This window comes from Carex rostrata, chromosome 4 (genome assembly GCF_964058835.1).
Source record: "Carex rostrata chromosome 4, lpCarRost1.2, whole genome shotgun sequence".
Classification (NCBI taxonomy): domain Eukaryota; kingdom Viridiplantae; phylum Streptophyta; class Magnoliopsida; order Poales; family Cyperaceae; genus Carex; species Carex rostrata.
Genome location: NC_135921.1, coordinates 4,747,500 through 4,765,912, shown reverse-complemented (window position 1 = coordinate 4,765,912; position 18,413 = coordinate 4,747,500). Strand labels below are relative to the sequence as shown.

General features: G+C 33.8%; 2 protein-coding genes across 2 annotated transcripts; both read right to left on the bottom strand.

Annotated features, from left to right (window-relative positions):
* Window positions 1–1,518: 1,518 nt before the first annotated feature.
* LOC144552801 (glycoprotein 3-alpha-L-fucosyltransferase A-like) lies at window positions 1,519–6,381 on the bottom strand. Its single transcript, XM_078300793.1, has 7 exons — window positions 5,826–6,381; window positions 5,318–5,478; window positions 4,211–4,452; window positions 3,614–3,718; window positions 3,142–3,298; window positions 2,198–2,425; window positions 1,519–1,994 (listed from the first exon to the last, which is right to left on the bottom strand). The coding sequence occupies exons 1-7, from the start codon at window positions 6,165–6,167 to the stop codon at window positions 1,739–1,741; spliced, it is 1,491 nt and encodes a 496-aa protein (XP_078156919.1). The 5' UTR covers window positions 6,168–6,381; the 3' UTR covers window positions 1,519–1,738.
* A 2,476-nt stretch (window positions 6,382–8,857) lies between these two features.
* LOC144553066 (heat stress transcription factor B-1-like) lies at window positions 8,858–14,452 on the bottom strand. The gene is made up of 2 exons (XM_078301139.1): window positions 13,843–14,452; window positions 8,858–9,796 (listed from the first exon to the last, which is right to left on the bottom strand). The coding sequence occupies exons 1-2, from the start codon at window positions 14,056–14,058 to the stop codon at window positions 9,125–9,127; spliced, it is 888 nt and encodes a 295-aa protein (XP_078157265.1). The 5' UTR covers window positions 14,059–14,452; the 3' UTR covers window positions 8,858–9,124.
* Between the last annotated feature and the right edge of the window lie 3,961 nt (window positions 14,453–18,413).

Below are 18,413 nucleotides of genomic sequence, written 5' to 3'. Positions count from 1 at the left end.
AAATTAATTTAAATATTTTTATTTTAAATCAGATTATTTAGATTTATTGATGGATAAAGAGTCAAAAACTAAAAAAATAATCTCACAAAAAGAAAAATAATCTGATAAGATTGAGGAGTAATAATTTAATTCTCATTTAAACCATCAAATCTATTAAATATTTAGATTAATTTAAATGACATAATTTCAGTCCTCAATCTAAATATTACTGATTCAAAATAAACCATGGTTTAAAAATATTTAGATTAATTTAAAATAATCTGATTTAAAATAAAAATTATGTCATTTAAATTAATCTAAATATTTAATACATTTGATGGTTTAAATGAGAATTAAATTATTACTCCTCAATCTTATCAGATTATTTTCTTTTTGTGAGATTATTTTTTTAGTTTTTGACTCTTTATCCATACCTAATTGTTCTTTTTACTCTTCCTTTAAATGCTCTTTGTTGGGATATATCACTTATTTGGGCCAAATTTCAAACACTTTAATTGTAGCCCGCAGAAGCGATTTTAGGTTATTTCATTTCAAATTTTAGGTTTAGATTGTGGGAGCAGATTTTGGGTTATTTCATTTTAAATGATTAATATATTCAATTGGGACATTGTATATGCAGAAATAAATCTGCTGTTATTCCAAAGGGATCCAGGACTCTGTTATTTCGATCCCAACTGTTGACCTTTATCGAGATTCGGCCACAAAAAACTTCTTACCTTGAGATTCGCACATGAAAAATATTGAACGGTTGTGATATAAATAACAGTCATGTGATCCCTTTGGAATAACAGTAGATTCATATCCGTATATGCACGATGAGAATCAACTGTTATACCATCTATAATAATTTGAAATTATTTTACAGGTTCAATTTAGTGCAAATTCTTTCAACTTTATTTTAGTTGTGGTTTGAGGGGCATTTCATCAGTTCATGCTGTCAACAACTTGGATATATTATATTAAATTAACATAACGAGTTTGTATTTATCTAACTAAAGAAAATAAAAATTGTCAATATTATTTTTTGTAATCAACCAAAACATACACCAAACAATGAGTCTATGATCTTAATTTCTAGATCAATAAAAATTGTTATACTTAGGCAAGAGTACCACAATAAATTTGAAATCCTATTTAGCGAGTTATTTTTTTAGACTAAGCTTCTCGTCCAATTCCTGTTGAAAATGAGATATCCTTTCTCAAGATTTACATCATTGCAACTAGATAAATCACGATTTATTACAAATTTGAAAGAATAAAACAAAAGTAATATTCTTCTAGTACTTGTTTTAACAGCCCAAAACTAATAACGCTTATGTAAGTTCTACAAATTTTAAATAATCTTGTGTATAATATGCCCGCCTGATTGGACTAGCATATTTTATGGCTATGTGATTGCAAAACATAATCATCTAGACAACCCAATAAAATTAAAAGAAATTACATTAAGTTACATTCCAAAGCTAGAGATTTCATGTCTACTAATTTTTAATTTGTACTTTTAAGCCAGATCCAAAATTTTAAGCTATGACCTGCTATATTCTCAAATTAAAACCTTACAAGGTTTAGCACTCATATTACAGAATCTTTCTCGGACTATCAAAAGCAGAATCTCTCGTGTAAAAATGTTAAGATTTATTTTCAAATAATTACATAATTCAGATAACTTCCTAGTAAATTGAAGTGGTAGCAAAAAAATCATACAAAAAGAAAAATAAAATAAAGAAGTATCCTATAGTTACACAAAAATAACCTCCAATTTTGCACATGGGTTTTCCTTGATGTATTTTTCAAGCTCCAAGTCATCCTTGAACCTGAAATTATAGAGTGCTTGTCTTTCTGTAAGACCAACAGGGTAAATTTTGTACACTTTCAACTCATCGCCACCTCTTAAACTCGGTGGCCTTTCATTCTTCCATACTGGTACATGGTTCAGAGATTTGAATTTTTCAAGAACCGCCAATTCAAGGGCCTTCATTGTTAAACTTCCAGATCTGCATGATATAATCAAATAAAAAAAAAAAAAAAAAAAAATATATATATATATATATATTGATGTTTTAATCTCAAAATTGGATGAAATACGGGAAAACAAATCACAAACTCATTCAGAGAACATGGGTCAAGCAAGACAAGTAAAGAATACTGAAATATGGCTGAAGGAATAAGAGAGAGAGAGAGAGAGATTTCACAGTACCTGAGGAAAATGCTTTCAGTCTTCAAGCGGCCTCTCTCTCTGACAAACAAATGGTATGTAGTTTCATGGTTGCTTGTGCAACTGCAAGGGCGTTTTTGGAATTTTTCATTTGCTTCCTCCTTTTTGAGAATATTTGTTGCTACGAAAATGCATAGCCGACATGAAGAATGAACTGCTGCCATGTCGACCAATGCTTTGAATGAATCTGATGGGCCCTCATACTTCCACCTACAGAAAGAAGAAAAAAGTCTCGCATCTAATAGTTTGTTCATCGATTTAGTATCACAAGCTTATCCTTCTTGTGTGGTAATAAATTAGTAAAAATCATTTAAAATCCTAGAATTTATAGTATTATCTTTATTTTCCTTTTATTTTTGTTCGCATTTTGGCTTTGAGCTAATTCAACTAAAAGTATCACGCAGAACAATGCAAAACCAAAATCAACCCACATCCTCAAAAAAAAAATTATCAACTCTGCTCCTTCAAGCATAAACTGTACCGGAAAGTAACAAAACCATATCTCCTTCCTCCATATTTTCTTAGAGACATATAGAGACCATAATGGGGTCATTGCGGTGGTGTCTAATTTCTGTTGGGCTAAAAACTATCTCGTATGGTTTTTATGTAGACATGAAGTTTCTTATTTTAGCAGCAATTATAATCAACATTTTGAAGTTCCACATGGAAAGATCTAAAATTGTCATTTCTTTATAGGGGTACATCATCTCAAAACACATTTCCAGGAGACGAACAACTAAGGTGTGAGTTTTATAGATGTAAACAATGACATGTCTTCTGTTCTAAAATATTCTTTAATCACACTATCTCGTTGTATGCTTTAACTTATCCTTCTTTACTCAAATGATATTATACATTTATACTTTCAAATATTCAAGGGTGATTATGGTAAAATATATTATTAAATAAAAAAAATATCACTCAACCTGAGAGTTTGGTTAAAAGCATCTGGATTTGAGGCTAGATGTTTCATGGTTGCGGCAACCGATTCAACATCAGTTAGTTCTTTGATATGTAACACTGAGCCAGGATAAGGTGAAAACTCTAGTATATTTGGCGCACCGACCACCACAGGAATAGTTCCTGAAAATCTCATGAATTCACCACAATGCCTTGAGAAAAAAATGGGTAGCTAAAAAATGTGCATGCATAATAAATTAAAATCACGTACTACTAGTGCAGTAAACACGTTACATGTTAGTCATATTATAAGATAGATTTATTAGTGTCTTTTCCCCTAATGGATTTAGTACGGCTTCAGAAGCATATGAATGTATGACAACAATGTCCAACTCTTTTAATTTATTCATTTCAAATGTGTTTTAAATTATTTGTTCAGGGGAGTAAATGAGGTGGGTGCCTCTGATTACTTCTAATAATTGTTTTCCAAAATTGTACCTGCTACTAGAGACTGAAAGAACTTTTCTGTAACATAGTCCTCTTCATTAGAATTTTCAAATGCCAGGCTGAACTTGTAACGCTTCAACGTCTCCACCTTGTCAACTACACATTCGAAGAAAAAAGTACCAGGTGTTTATTTATTGCACCCAAAGTATGGAAGAAAAGTAACGGTGCCACCCACCTAACAAAAACTGAACTAACATATTAAATTCTAGAATTATCGTGCCATACAATCTAGTCCATTGCAATTTGAACGGATCAGTACCAAGAAGAGCATTTTTATTTTCAATTAAAGGGCCCCGGTACAACCCCAGCATCTTTTAGATGCTATTCTCAAGAATTGAACCTGCATCTCTCCAAAGAGAGACAATATGAGGTTTAGGGTTTAGTTCAGTTTTGTTCTTTGGGCTTCTCAAATAAAAAATTTCAATTGTAAAATGAAAAACAATAACCACCAATAAGATTTTTCCAAACTAAAAGATCCTCTAATAAGACAAAACATCGATGTTTTTTTAGACCAAGTGCCGAAATTGGAATATCTAGACTTGAAGAATTTTAGATGCATCATATGATTAAAAAGTGAAATGCCCATACCGTTTCCGTTACGATTATTGTGACAGCCACCATAGGAGTCAATGCTGATTCCAGATTGTTCAAGCTTCTCGAGGCTTTGCAATCTGAAATTGCGAGCCCCACAGTTTGAGATAAAGGCTGCTGCTAGGGCCTTTTCAGTTTTCGGTTGAATTGGTGCCATGATGTCATACTCAGCCCATGAGAAGTATCCTACCGGCACATCAGATGATAGGCTTGTTGTCATTACCACACCAAATCCTTTGCTGTCAAAATAAAAAAAATATACATGTTTTTAAAGTTCCTTCAAATTAGACTGGATTTGCAAGTAACAATTAAAATTTCTCATCATCGCAAAGCATACAACAAAATTTTGGCTAATTAGCAAATAAAAGTTAAAACCAAAGTCAAAATTTGAAATTCTATTGATTAAATTTAGTTCAACTTTTGTTTGCAGATTACCTCTTTATTAAGTTCGGTAAATGTCAATTATTAATTCAATAATGTCATAACTCGTTTGCAATGTACACTCATGATTTATCCTTCTATGCAACAAAAAAAAAAAAAAAAAATTCAGGAAATTAGGTACTTGTAATGCACCCATTTTCAATTTAATAAAAAATTCCAATATTTGCCCAATCAACATCCTTTCAATGCTGTTTAGAAGCCATTATCATATGTTCAGAATTCTTCTAACTGGACAAATTCAACCATTTCACAGTCTTTAAGCTAATTTTAGTTGATTTAAATTATTATTTAGCAAATAATTGCATTCAACTGGGACCAGGAAGGACCAAAAGGAAAGGAACTATAATACAAGACAAGAACTTAATTTCAATAAAACAAATATCTTTACTTATCCTCTCATTGGCCTCAGCCTGTCAAAGATTAGTTAGAATTGTTCAACCGAGGGCAAATAAATTGTGCTTTAAATTTTCGTAGATCCCAAAGTTAGGTGTCCTTTTCTTAGTGTTGACTGTTGTGGGCAAGCACCAGAAATCATTATACATGTTCTTAGCAAATATTGACTTGCCTCTTTACTTAACTTTTTCAAAATTGCTAGATACATTGCAGCTTTCAAAGCCATATTTGTACATACAAAAATAAAAGATAAAGGCTGTGCTTACCCACCGTCGGGCTACGTCAGGATTATTTTCAGAGTAATAATGTGATGACTCCATCGACCGCAAAATGCTCGGTGTTGACCCATCTTGACCATACCCAAAAGTAGCATCAGCTTTCCTATTAGCCGAGTACCCAAATTCACATGGTACTGAGCAACTGCTAAAATCCTAAACCAAAAGAAAAAGATTATGTTCATTTACCTACTTTACCATATATTGGCCATTTACAATCAGTGATTTCTATAAGTGTAACTATATCCAATTTGAGTATCCCCGATTAGTCCATACCCATATTTTGTCTTTTTGTTTTGATCTAATTTGCATAAATCAAGGCTGTTTTGAAGTAAAGCAATGAGACAACTACTCAATAAATGTCCAACAACAAATGTGCCATTGTACTAAGTAACCAACGTTAGACCCAAAATTCACTCTTAACAAATGTAAACAAAGCCAATCATTGTACCAAATTCAAACCCTTCAGAACCTAATTCCAACAAAAGTAGCAAAGAAAAAACCTTTTGCTTGCCGGTGACCAAAACCGGCTCTTTGTCAAAATCTCTGGCATATGGCACTGCATCCTCTCTCTCCAACCACTTTTCGCAAGCCCTCACATCCACTTCACCGCTACTATCACCTCCGACGAAATCGCTGGCGACATCTACCGCGATGCCTCCGTCGACGGAGCTGGACCGGAAGAACGAGGTTGTCCAATTCTCTACCACATCAGCGTTCTTAGCCATGTCGAGGCGGTTCATAAAGAGGATCTCAGCGCAGAACACCATGGCCACAGCAAGAGGGAGGAGGAAGCTCCACTTCTTCCTCCGCTGGTTCGCCTGAGGCCACGAAGAACTCTTCATCAGAGAGATCCAGACACGTGAGATCAGGCGATCGAGTCTTCTCCAGTTGTGCTTAAACGGAGAAGAAAAGAGAAGAGCAAATCAGTCGTCGATGGTGGTTGAGCTGGAGAGTCGTTGGAAGAAGTGGAGAGAATTTGGTCGACTGCTTTGATTTTTGTTTGCTCTCTCTTTCCGTCAGCGTGGTGTTCTGTTTAGTCAGAAAGGTATCTCTCCATCTCCGACAAGATCCAAGTTGAGAACAGTCTAGATCACCTGAAGTAACACAAAATTTATAATTAAATTATGACCGTCCGATCACAATCGCGGCCAATCCGATCCTGGGTGGAAATTTTGATATCAAACACAGGTCCTTTAATATCCGTGTTTGAGCAGATCTAACGGTCGGGATCTAAAACTCAAATTTTAAGTTACTTTAGGGGTAACAATCAATGTCTTGTACTCGAGGTTCTCTATGGATAAACTATTATATCGATTCCTGAAACAAGTTAAATACTACATTAAGCAGCTTGCTTCCGGAATGTTATGGGAAATATAGGCCACAGTAAATCTTCAATTTGGACATTATTAGTTAATCAGCTGTGGCCTGCGTGGAGGAATTCGTATCCTCTGAGATATCTCAAACTTTGCGTGACTTTATGGAAAATCCCAACCGTTTAAATACGTTTGCGCGAATCACAAAACACACATAATTCTGACCCCCTACATCACCCCCGAATAGGAACCGGACACGTAGGTCACGCAAAAGTTGAGATATCTCAGAGGATACGCACTCACGCAGTAGAAGGTCAAAGAGACTAAAAACATAACTTGGGCCTTACTTTTTGGTCTTTGCTACAAATAATAAATGTGTTCTGAGTAGGCCTGTTAGCAAGGCCCATAAATTCATAAATGTAGTTGTAGTATAATTCTTTTGTTGGAGGCCCGGTTTCGAAGACTGGTTCGGTGAAGTTAGATTTGAGTACTTTATGTTATTAGTTAAGAGCAAATTATATAAATGACTTCTAAAATTTTCAAATGTACTGTATTGAGATTTAAATTTTTTTGTTATGTCCAATAATATTTAACTCTATCAATCATAAAAAATTTAGATGGAAATCCACATTAACATCTATAGAATGGAAATATTGATGGAATGTATGTAAATATTATTATTTTTTTAATTGATTTATGACAACACATATTTCAATATTAGTATTTTTAAGCTAATGATGCTGTGAATAATATTATTAGTACCTATGCATTCTGTATTGCTTGTACAACTAGATTACCATTATTTTCAATACTACAAAATAAATCACTTGGTTGGGCTTAGCCCAGATACGTGTGATGCATGAGAAGTTACTCATATTGGGCCCGGCTCGGAGAAAACATATTTCGGATAAAGAATTTAATAGAGCAGTGTTGGCTTCATGTAGCACACGGACTATAAAATTAAAACAACATTGTACATAATCCGTGCGCTGCGTGAAGCCGAAAATCCTCTGTTAAAATCTGTTTCTCAATTCTTAGCGGCCATTGTTTGTTTGTTCTAAGAAAAAAGTTTATCAATTTCCTCTGTGAGAATTCATAAACTTACAGTCAACCAAATTAATATTGAATAAAATAATTAATATGTAAGTTGTAATATATGTTACTAAAGCAGGCCAAACACAACATTATTTTTATCTGAGTCATTAATCCCGATTCAAAAGTCACTTGTAAGTTAATACAGAAAATATTGTGATTTTTTATTTTCAAAAAAATAACAATTTAATTTCTCCGACAAAAGTCAGACAAAAATGATTTTCTTATTTCATTACTTTATACTTGTTACAAGAAATTAGATGCTATTTAAATGAACTTGTGGGATAAAAGCACTCCAATTTTTGGGGTCAACCATTGGTCAATCTGATATTGATTCTTGGCGTACGAGCTCTTCATGCAGCATTACCTAAGAACGACTTCAAATCGATCGAGAGAACCAAATGTTGCGATTATACCTAAATACAATCCCATAAACGAGCTTCTTTTGAAGCCAAAAACATATAGTGGAGTATCAAAAATTAAAGAATGAAGTTGAAAAGAGATTCCAAGGTATTAATTTTTTGGGAACTGGATGAGCTATTTGGCAAACACAATAAAAAGAGTTCTTGATAGGCTTAATAATGTCTAAAATAAAATATAAAGGGTATATTTGTCAATTTGACTTTTAAAATAATTAAATAAAAAGTTAAATAAATAAAAGGGGATAAAAGAAATAATGTTAATTTTTTATGGGAATATTAGCTATTTTGAGAATTTGTATGGGCACACTAGAAATTCTACCTAAATTTAAATTGAGCCAAATCAAATAAAATGAACAGGCAAACTATTTAACCAAATTTCATTTTGAATTAAGTAGAAACCAAATTAATTGATCACTTTTAATCCCCATAAGCTAATTTCAAATTTTACCAATATTATGCGTCTAAATACAAACATGACAAATGTGTGTAAATTACTCTATTATTTAATAAGTAAATCCATTTTTCTCACATGTATTATATGATGATTTAAATATGCATAATGTATGTTCCTCATTTCGGATCAAATTGATTTTATCGATCTTAATTAATTACTGATGATCATGCGCTTTTCATCAATCTTCACCCAATATAAATAACGACTGCGTCATCAATCAAGATATATTCTACAAATTGATTGAAATTAAGTTAACTGGTTAATTAACTTGTATATCAGGAGTTGTCTTTGCACCACTATATATATATACCACAAACTTAAACATAGAACATTTGCTTCTCTTTTCTTACAAATGATCTTTAACTTGAATGAGCTTCCTTTGTGCTCAATTCAACTAGCTCACAAATCTACTCTATGAGACTACTTAATTTAATTTCTTCACAGTACAACTGTAAAGAATCAATAAATGTCGATGTCTTGACGATCAAACCAACCACACGAATGTAGTTGAATCGATATTAGTTAGAGACCTTACTACTTCCCGGTTGAAATGGCGTTGGCCTAGCTATCCACGGCGCAATCTTCATCGGCCGTTCACCAACACTACACGCATCCCCGGCATTCTGATCACTCCATCCCATCATTCTCTTCCTGTTTTTCATGCACATACCCTGCGTAGATACCTTCAAAAATGCCCCGAAAAGCTTAATGGTCTCCACCTCCGTCTCCTCCACCTCCACCTTAGGAATAGCTTCTAAATTCAAATTATGTTCCAATGTTTCTATGGCACCTTCTTTCATGAGAAGTTGCATGTTCATGCCCTTGGTGTCGACGTACTTAGAGAGAGAAGCAAGTAGATCTTCGCACATCCTTTTTGTGCGTGCGATCTCGATTGTCAGTTTCTGTTTTTCCTGCCTAAGTTTCACATTCTCATTGGTTAGATTGTCGAGTTTTGAAGCTGGAGGCGATTGTGGCGAGGTGGAAGAAGAGCTCGGGGTGTCACGCGAATCGGTGGTGGCACTGGTTGTTGTTGGTCGAGGTGGTGGAGGCAAAGGAGGCAGAGGAGCTACTGATGCAGGAGAAATGCATGGCCGTCGGCGACGTTGTATTTCAGATAACAAGCCTTCTTCGCCACGTCGAAACTTGTCATTCGCAAACTCCCATCTGTCAGACATCACTTTGCGGAAGCCCTGGAATTGAAATTTCAAAATTTAATGGTTACAAATTCAGTGGGTAAACTGAAAAGTGAAAACTGTAAATATTGCTGCTCCATTAATTGTATTTTTAAGAAAATTTTCCATTTATATTAAAAAAAGGAAGATAAAACAAAATAAATATAAAATGGATGCAGCTTGCTGGATCAACAAAACAAGAAAGGATAATATTTTCTTCAAAATTCCATTTGTCTAGTTAATTTACACCACAGTGAAATAATGAATGGCCCCAAAATCTGTCAATTACTTAATTAACTAATTAACTAGCTAAAACTTGAAAAATTTACAACATATCCTCATCTATTTCTAAATATAAAATTAACAAAAAGATAATTCAATTATTCTGAAACACCTAGAAATGACATGGCATGAATGCCAGCTGTCATATGACTCGTGATATTTTGGTAGCATAAGCGATAGTTAGAATTTTTTTTTAGAAACCATAAATAAAAAAATAAATTTTATCAAACAACTTAATTGCTTTATTTTTTACGAAAACCATAAGAACCGCGATGCCATTTCAGTCCCTTTTTATTTGAGACCGAATTGTCATTTCGGTTCTAGCCGTTTTTATAGATTTTGAGAAAAATATTGTGAAAATACTTGGAATTGAATTGCTATTTCGATCTCAAAAAAAAAAAAAATTGGAGACAAAAATGGTATTTTAGTTCTTATAGTTTTTGTAAAACAAAAGTAATCATGTTGGTTTCATAAAAATCTTTTTTTTTTAATTATAGTTTATAAAAATAATTCAGACAGTTAGGCAGCTCCTGTTTGACCGTTGAGCTTTCATTGTATGATAATGAAAAGAAACCAACAGGAAAAACGAAAATCTGTCAATTACAAAAAGTTCCTTTTCTCTGTTCCTTCCGTATCGCAATTCATGTACTATATATATTACTTGAAACTGAAAGAATGACTCCATTAAAATTTTCATGACATTAATGGTGATAATAAAATTGATATAGACATCTGTACTGTACCGTGTGAATAATGCAAATTATATATCTTATTCAAGAATGTTCATGAATTGCAACAAAAAGAACCTTAAATCAATGAATCTCTGTTTAGATGTGATCAACATCAATTTCTATTGGTGAATGGTGATAAAACATATATGACACTTGAACAGCCGCTTAGGAATTAAATGTGATCAACATATAACAAATTTATTTGTACTACGAATCAATATTTTTGTTTACAAAGTTTAAATAGCCGATCTAAACTGATCAACATGATTTCTATATGAAAGTGTACTTGTAGACTAAAATTTAAATTTATTAGTTTTTTTTACTAATTTTTTAGATAGATTGAAATCATTGCTTTTGAATAGTCTAGAATCTTTAGACTAAATGATTTTCTATCTATCTAAAAAATAGTAAAAGAAATTAAAAATATATATAATTTGGTTGACAAGTACATTTTTATATCGAGGTCATATTGAACGGTTCAGATTAATTGTTTAAACTTTAAAAATAAAAATATTAATTCATAGTACGGATCAATATGCATAGTAACGCATAGTACCGTAGCTTCAACTCCAGAATTGGAATTGAATAACACAGGGTGATCCAAGTTTTGATCCCTATGATTTTCAACTCCAAAATTGGTTGGGAGCAATTTCGGATCCGGATAATTGCGAATACTAATACGGATATTTACTTTCATGAAATCATCTGCATCTGTATCTGTATCCGCCATTATTTTACCAAATGCAAAAAAATATCCGTATATGCAATTATCTATATCCGTTTAATCAGAATACAGAGCGAATACGGAGCGTATTATCTATATCCGTTTACACATGCATCCTTTCTGTAAATAATAAAGTCCAAGTAATAAGATTCAAAAGATATACCTAGGTTAGGATTCACATGGCACATACAAGCCAACCTTTAATATGTTGACAATGAAATGCATGCCACAACAAAATCCCGTTCATTAATTCAATGTCAGTCTATTCCAAACCATCCAATTCAATATAAAGACTATTCCCATAATGATAGCGTTGAAATACATGATTTTTTTTGCTAGTTTAAATTTTATGATTTATGAAGAATAATTAATATTGTTATCTTTACATTGAAAAAAAAATATATTTAAATTTAAATGCATGACCTTAGAAAATATTATATGAATGCATTCATAGAGATTTTTTTTTCAAGCTAGTTACTAACCAAACGCCTAGAAAATTTTGAAAGGTATGCGTTGAAAACTCAGATATAATATTAGTATTATTTTGAAAATAAAAATTGTAGTCATTTGTTTTTTTAATAAGTCCAGATTAGACCCAAAAAAGTAAAATACCATCTAAGACAGGCTGATAGCAACCCCATAATCTGTGGTCATGCAAAACGACAATAGAATTTGTACCTTTTTTCAAACTGTAGTTTGAAAACAAGAAAAATTCAATGCATTTTCTGACGCAAGCTTTCATTAAAATCTCTTGAAATTCAAATCAAGTTTTTAACACACACCAACAACCAACACCCATGAGCACATCGTCAATCTCCTTTTAAAGCGGGTCCCACTCACAGTGGTGGTGGCAGGTGTTGAACTGACTGTTAGGTCCCTGATACACCTCTTATAATTCCATACCAGCTTTAGTTATTGCCCCTATACTTGGAGATATTTACGAGAGTGCCACGCCGTGACGCATCAAGGACGTTGTTAGTACGCTTAATCCTTCTTTGTCAAGGTGTTGCTTAGTGTGCTAACTACAAATTATCATATATGATAGCAAAGTAAACTTTTTTTATGTTGATTTTTTAACTATTTTGAAATGTATGTATTGATGTAGATTGCTTGTCAATGGCTTCTTTGAAATTGACAAATGTTCAATCGTCTAGTATTGTATATGTATCTATCCCCCACTTGACTTCTGTGAAATCATATATTTTTCTTCCAAATGTCTCTGGATATACTATGTTGTTTTATAATTTAGTATTCCGATATCTATAAAAATCAAGATTTAAATAGCATTTATTGCAGATTCAATCCTCTTTCCTCACCTAATTGATTATATATATGATATATCAACAGAGAAATTAAAAAAGTAGCGCTATATTCATATAGCGCCGTTATAGCACGAAATAGCGCGCTATAGCGTCGATAGCACCAAAGCTTTTATAGTCTGAAATAGTGCTATAGCGATATTTAGAACTTTGATAAAAAAAAAAAAAAAAAATAGTAGTACTATACGCTTATTAATGTTCTATAAAATGATATTAATTTCACAGAGCAGTGATTTATCCATACATCTTATAATTCTTTTATAAATAAGGTTACTGATCAAATGACAATTAAAAAGAAAAATATATTATGTGCTCACTGCTCAATAGCAGCTTTATCTGAAAAAAGATGTAACTTTTAATAAGTACCCAGTAAAAGTAGGTAGGATCCTTTTTATTGAAAAATAAAGAAATAAATATTTGTAGGTGGTATGAAAAAATAAACAAATAAAAATTTTGAACACTTGAATTAAACAGGCATGATGTGTTGCTAATCATTTTCATAAATCGTACCAACAGGTAAGACGAAAAAAAAGATATATAAAATAAAAGTTCTCAGAAAGTATATAAATTAATTAATTAATTAATAAACTCAACAAATGCACTTAAAATATTAAGCAACAAAAATCTAATTTAGTGGTCTATGCGGCCCTCCATTTAATTTCTTTTCAAGAAAAAATATCCCACTACCCACAAATAGACAAAATCCCCAGACCCTCTGCATGCGGGTCCCAACGCATGCAGATTACGATCTTAACAAATATTCAATACTACAAAAATCTATTAAATCATCATCCGAGTAATGCAAAAAAATTTGGAAATGTTAAATCAGTAATTTTTTATCTATATAAAAATAATAAAAAGTTCTTCAAAATTAAATATAAAACTTAATCTCTAACTAAATTTTAACATAAAATTATACTAAATAAAAAAGAACAATTTGGCGAGTTTATTAATTAGGAAATGGAAGAAAATTAAGATGCAAGAAGGTAGTAGCTAGCAAGCACTTACATAGGTGTTAAGCTGCCGGACGAACGACGAGAATCGGTTGTGCTTGAAATGAACCGGCAGCAGCTCATTTGCGAACTCGCCGGGCTTCCACACAATGAACGAGCCGCCGTCTTTCCCCCACGATATCACCTCATCCGTGTCTCTATCTTCCACCATCCGGTGCGTCTTCGTCAGAAACGGCGCCGGCATCGCTCTCCTGCCTCCCCCACTCCCCATCAATCACAGATTCAACCCTCTTTTTCCACCAGAGATTGATTATATATGTATGATATATCAACAGAGAAGTCGGAAAAAGAAAAAGGAAAAGAAAAAAAAAAGGAAATTGATGGAGAGATTAGTGCGAGAAGAGAAGCAGAGCAGTGAGGAATTCCCAGCCCCAGCAGTAGAAGCCGCTGATGAACATCCACCGATGAGAGTACCGCTCTCGCTCTCTCATGTTCTGTTCAAATCTCCAATTGGTTGATTTGATTCTCTTCAACTGCCTTCTACTAATTGATTGCTTTTTGTTTTTCTTGTGGAAGTTTCTCTTTTTAGGGGAAGTGGAGAAAGAAGAGAGAGAGAGAGATGAAGTGACTTGCGTTTTCTTTTGTTTTCTTTATTTTTTTTTATCAGTTTTTCTTCTTCTTCTTTCTATTTCACTTTATAAGTTTCTTGCGGGTTTGGATTTGTTAAGAATTTGGAATTAGAAGCTTCCAAATGGTTGAAGATGGGTTGATTTGTTAGTTCCCAAAGGTGGGTAGTGAGTTTTTATGTTTGACGCTTTGTGCATGGGTCTATGTCATCTGTGTCGACTATTATGTATGATTCTGTGTAACATATTCTTGATGACTATTTGTTTGAGTACCGTTGGTGCTCTTTTCCTAAACCCCATATGTCAGCAAGTAACCACAGATATGGTTAGATGGTATCTGGATCAGGGAATCCGCACTCCTTCGAGATGCTTCGAGAGAAGTGGGGTTGGTATCCACTGAGAAATAGTACTGGAGTTGTCCTTTCGTTTCTTGAGGTCAAGCAATTTACAATATGGATAATGTTAACAAAAGATCTATAATTAGTTTTGTTCTAGAAGAATAAAATTTCAAATTAATTTAAAATGATGAATAATAGCATAATGCTTAGTGATTAATGAGCCATTTGTTGAGTTAATTATCTCTTTTGATTGTTTAGTGGGTTGGTTAAAATTTTAATTTTCTCAAGTTAAAAACCTAAAAAGTAAAAAGAGGAGGAAAAAAGGAGATGGAAGCGTGTAGAACAGAGAAACATGAAAAAGGTTGGACCTTTTGTTAATTAGACTTCCCTTTTTTGGATAGGGTTACAATAGGTAAAATACGGATCACGTTGAGGTATTTTTATATACATATCTGTTATGATAGTTGTCTTTTCGAATACGGTACGGATTGGATAAACAGATGCAAAAATGTAATTGGCATCTTAATTTGTGTATTCGATATAATACTTTTTAAAACATAAAAAGATAATGAATACAACTAATTGTATTATGAAAAAAATAATAAAATATAAAACTTTATTGTATCATTTATCATCTTCATACAAAGATATATCTATATATATAATTTTATTTTTAAAAATCATCTTATACGATAACAAGATGATAAGAAAAAAAAATCGTTACCTTATCTGTACCGATAAATTAACGAAAAAAAATCTTATCCTTATCCGTATTTTCAAATACGATACGGATCGGATAAACAGATAGAAGGGTGCCATTGACACCCCTACTTTTGGAAAACTTTTTATTTATTGAAAATATTACAAAATAGAAAGAGTATTTAAAATTATATGCATAGATAGATATCGGAAAAAAAATTCATGCTCCAAAAAAATATTATTTTATCTTTTTGTTTTTCTGTTACTTTCGATTCTCGGTAGCCTTGAATAATTATACAGCATATGGTACAGTAACATTACAGAAATTACGAAATTATAAAGGTTTTAAATAACAATTATAACGTTATAGCGAAAAGGCTAAAAAAAACTATTTTAAATAGTATAGCTATAATGAAAGCTATCCTACATAGCGTTTTTTGTTTAAATTTTTTTTTTATATATTTCTACTAATTATTGTTACGTTACGAAATTTTTACAATTAAATTCAAATGAATTAAAAGCAAGAATCAAGTTAATTGTGCTAGCAAAATGGAAGTTAAAACCTTAATTTAGGTTCCTCTAATTAAGTAAGTTAAGTGTGAATCGAAACCGCGTCGAAATTTCGAGAATTTGAGACTTTACAGGCTCACTGCGTCCGCACTGGTAGGTGACTGCGGGTGACTGACCCGCACTGACTTCTGTTTTCCTTAAATTGCCTTTGAAATTTCTGTGAGTGCGGATGAGGCCACCCGCACTGCGAGTGGGTGCGGCCGCACTCATGATTTTCTGTGTTGAACTGAAATTGGCTAAGTACTGAGTGCGGGTGAGGCCACCCGCACTGCGGGTCAGTGCGTCTGCATTACGCTCGGATTTTTTCTGAAATTCTGCCAAAAATCTACTAAGTCCTGACTGCGGGTGAAGCCACCCGCACTGCGGGTGATTTCTGTGTTAAAATTCATTCCAAAAATCTACTAAGTTCTGACTGCGGGTGAAACCACCCGCACTGCGGGTGATTTCTGTGTTAAAATTCATGCTGAAAACTGACTAAGTGCTGAGTGCGGGTGAAGTGACCCGCACTGCGGGTGGAGGACCCGCACCGACACTGATTTTTGCACTGGAAAGTGCTGGAAGGACCTACAAACTGCCGAGTGCGTCCGCACTCAGATCCAGTGCGGGTGAGTGATCCGCACTGGGTGATTCCAAGGGCTTATTTGCATAATTCCTGCTCTCTCTCTCTCTCCCACTTCATTCCTTTACCATTTTAAGTGAAATTTCTGCCAAGAGAGAAGAAAAAGAGCGAGAGAGTTTCCCGTTCCTCTCAAACTCCCGATTGTTGCGAGAAATCGAAACCGAAACCGAGTAAACGCCCGTGGATCTCTTCTAACTCTCCTATTCGGTATTCTTTTCTCTTTTTGTTTCTCTCTAAAATCTATGATTTCTCGATTTCTCTGGTTTTCGTTTTAAACTCGAGATTTGTGTTCGAATTGCTCGAGGACTAGTTCCTCTACACTCCTTGCTTGTTTATTTGTCAATCTTTTTCCCGATTTCTTCCGATTTGTGAAATCTGATTTCTAGGGTTTCGTGCCAAAATTGAAAGTTGGCATAATCGTGATTTGATTTTCTTAACCCAACCACTTAGACTTGTAATCGGTAGGGTTGCCTCCTGATCGTGAATTTTTAGAACATTTAACGGCTGATTTGAGGTTTTGACCAAATTAGGGTTAACCAAACGGTAAATTGAAATGAACCGAGAACCAAAGTAGTGAAACTGTGACTGAATGGTTACCTAATTATAATTGTGTAGGGTTTGAAGGAACCCGAGGTAAATGGTGTGATTTGAAAGGTTGTAAGTAAGAAATCAGGAATTGAACGGATTGGTACCAAAGGATCGGAAATTGATTAAGGTGTAAGCCTGATGTAACTCGAGTAAATGTTTCCAATAGTGAACCAATGTTAAACCAAGTATACGTATAATATAGGTATAGGCTCGGTCGAGTAAGAACTTGCGAGACAATACGAGACGTCCGATCCTTAAACTAAGCGGTACGCTCGTCTTAAACAGGTGCGAGATTCTTGGACTTGTTTGATACTTTATTTTCAGGAATTAAACTGTTTATTCGTTTGTCATGTTGAATGCTTAATTGTTGCATATTTTGGAATTCATGTTGTATATTAATTCTTGCATAACTGAGAATGATTTGAATTGTTCGGTTAAGATTATTTGGCATGTTGGTATGGTTATTATTTGATTAGTTCTATTAATTGTTCTTGATGTGAATGAATCTACCAGACCGACCTATTTAGGTGGCTGGTTAAGGTAACGGTGACCTATCCGTTGACCTGTGTTTATGAATTTGCCAGGCCGACCTGTTTAGGTGGCTGGATAAGGTGACGCTGCTGACTTATGCGTTGACCTGTTCGAATTTGCTAGACCGACCTGTTTAGGTAGCTGGATAAGGTGACGCTGCTGATTTATGCGTTGACCTGTTATGAATTTGCCAGACCGACATGTTTAGGTGGCTGGATAAGGTGACGGTGACCTATCCGTTGACCTGTTTAATGAATTGTGCAAGGCTGATGGTTGTTTGTGATTCTATTTGAATGAAATTGCAAAGTTGAGCGGTATGGCTGACTTTGATTCCGTGTGTTTGCATTTGTGTCAAGTTGACCTGTATTGGTGACTTGTAACCGGACCTTAGGAAATGGTTAAGCCAAACAACTGCAGATGGGTGTCAGATAAAGGGTCCAGCTTGGTTGGCCATCTGTAGGCGTCTGTAACCCTACAGATGTGGGTTTGATAACGGTCCAGCTCGAAAGAACATCTGTAGTTGCTACAAGCCCTAATGAATTAAGTTAAGCCAAATATATGTTGTGTTTTGAAATTCATCTTGAAAGTTCCGTGAACTGTGTTTCAGGTTGATTAATTGTTGTCGAGCATTGGCATTCTGTTATTTATTATTATA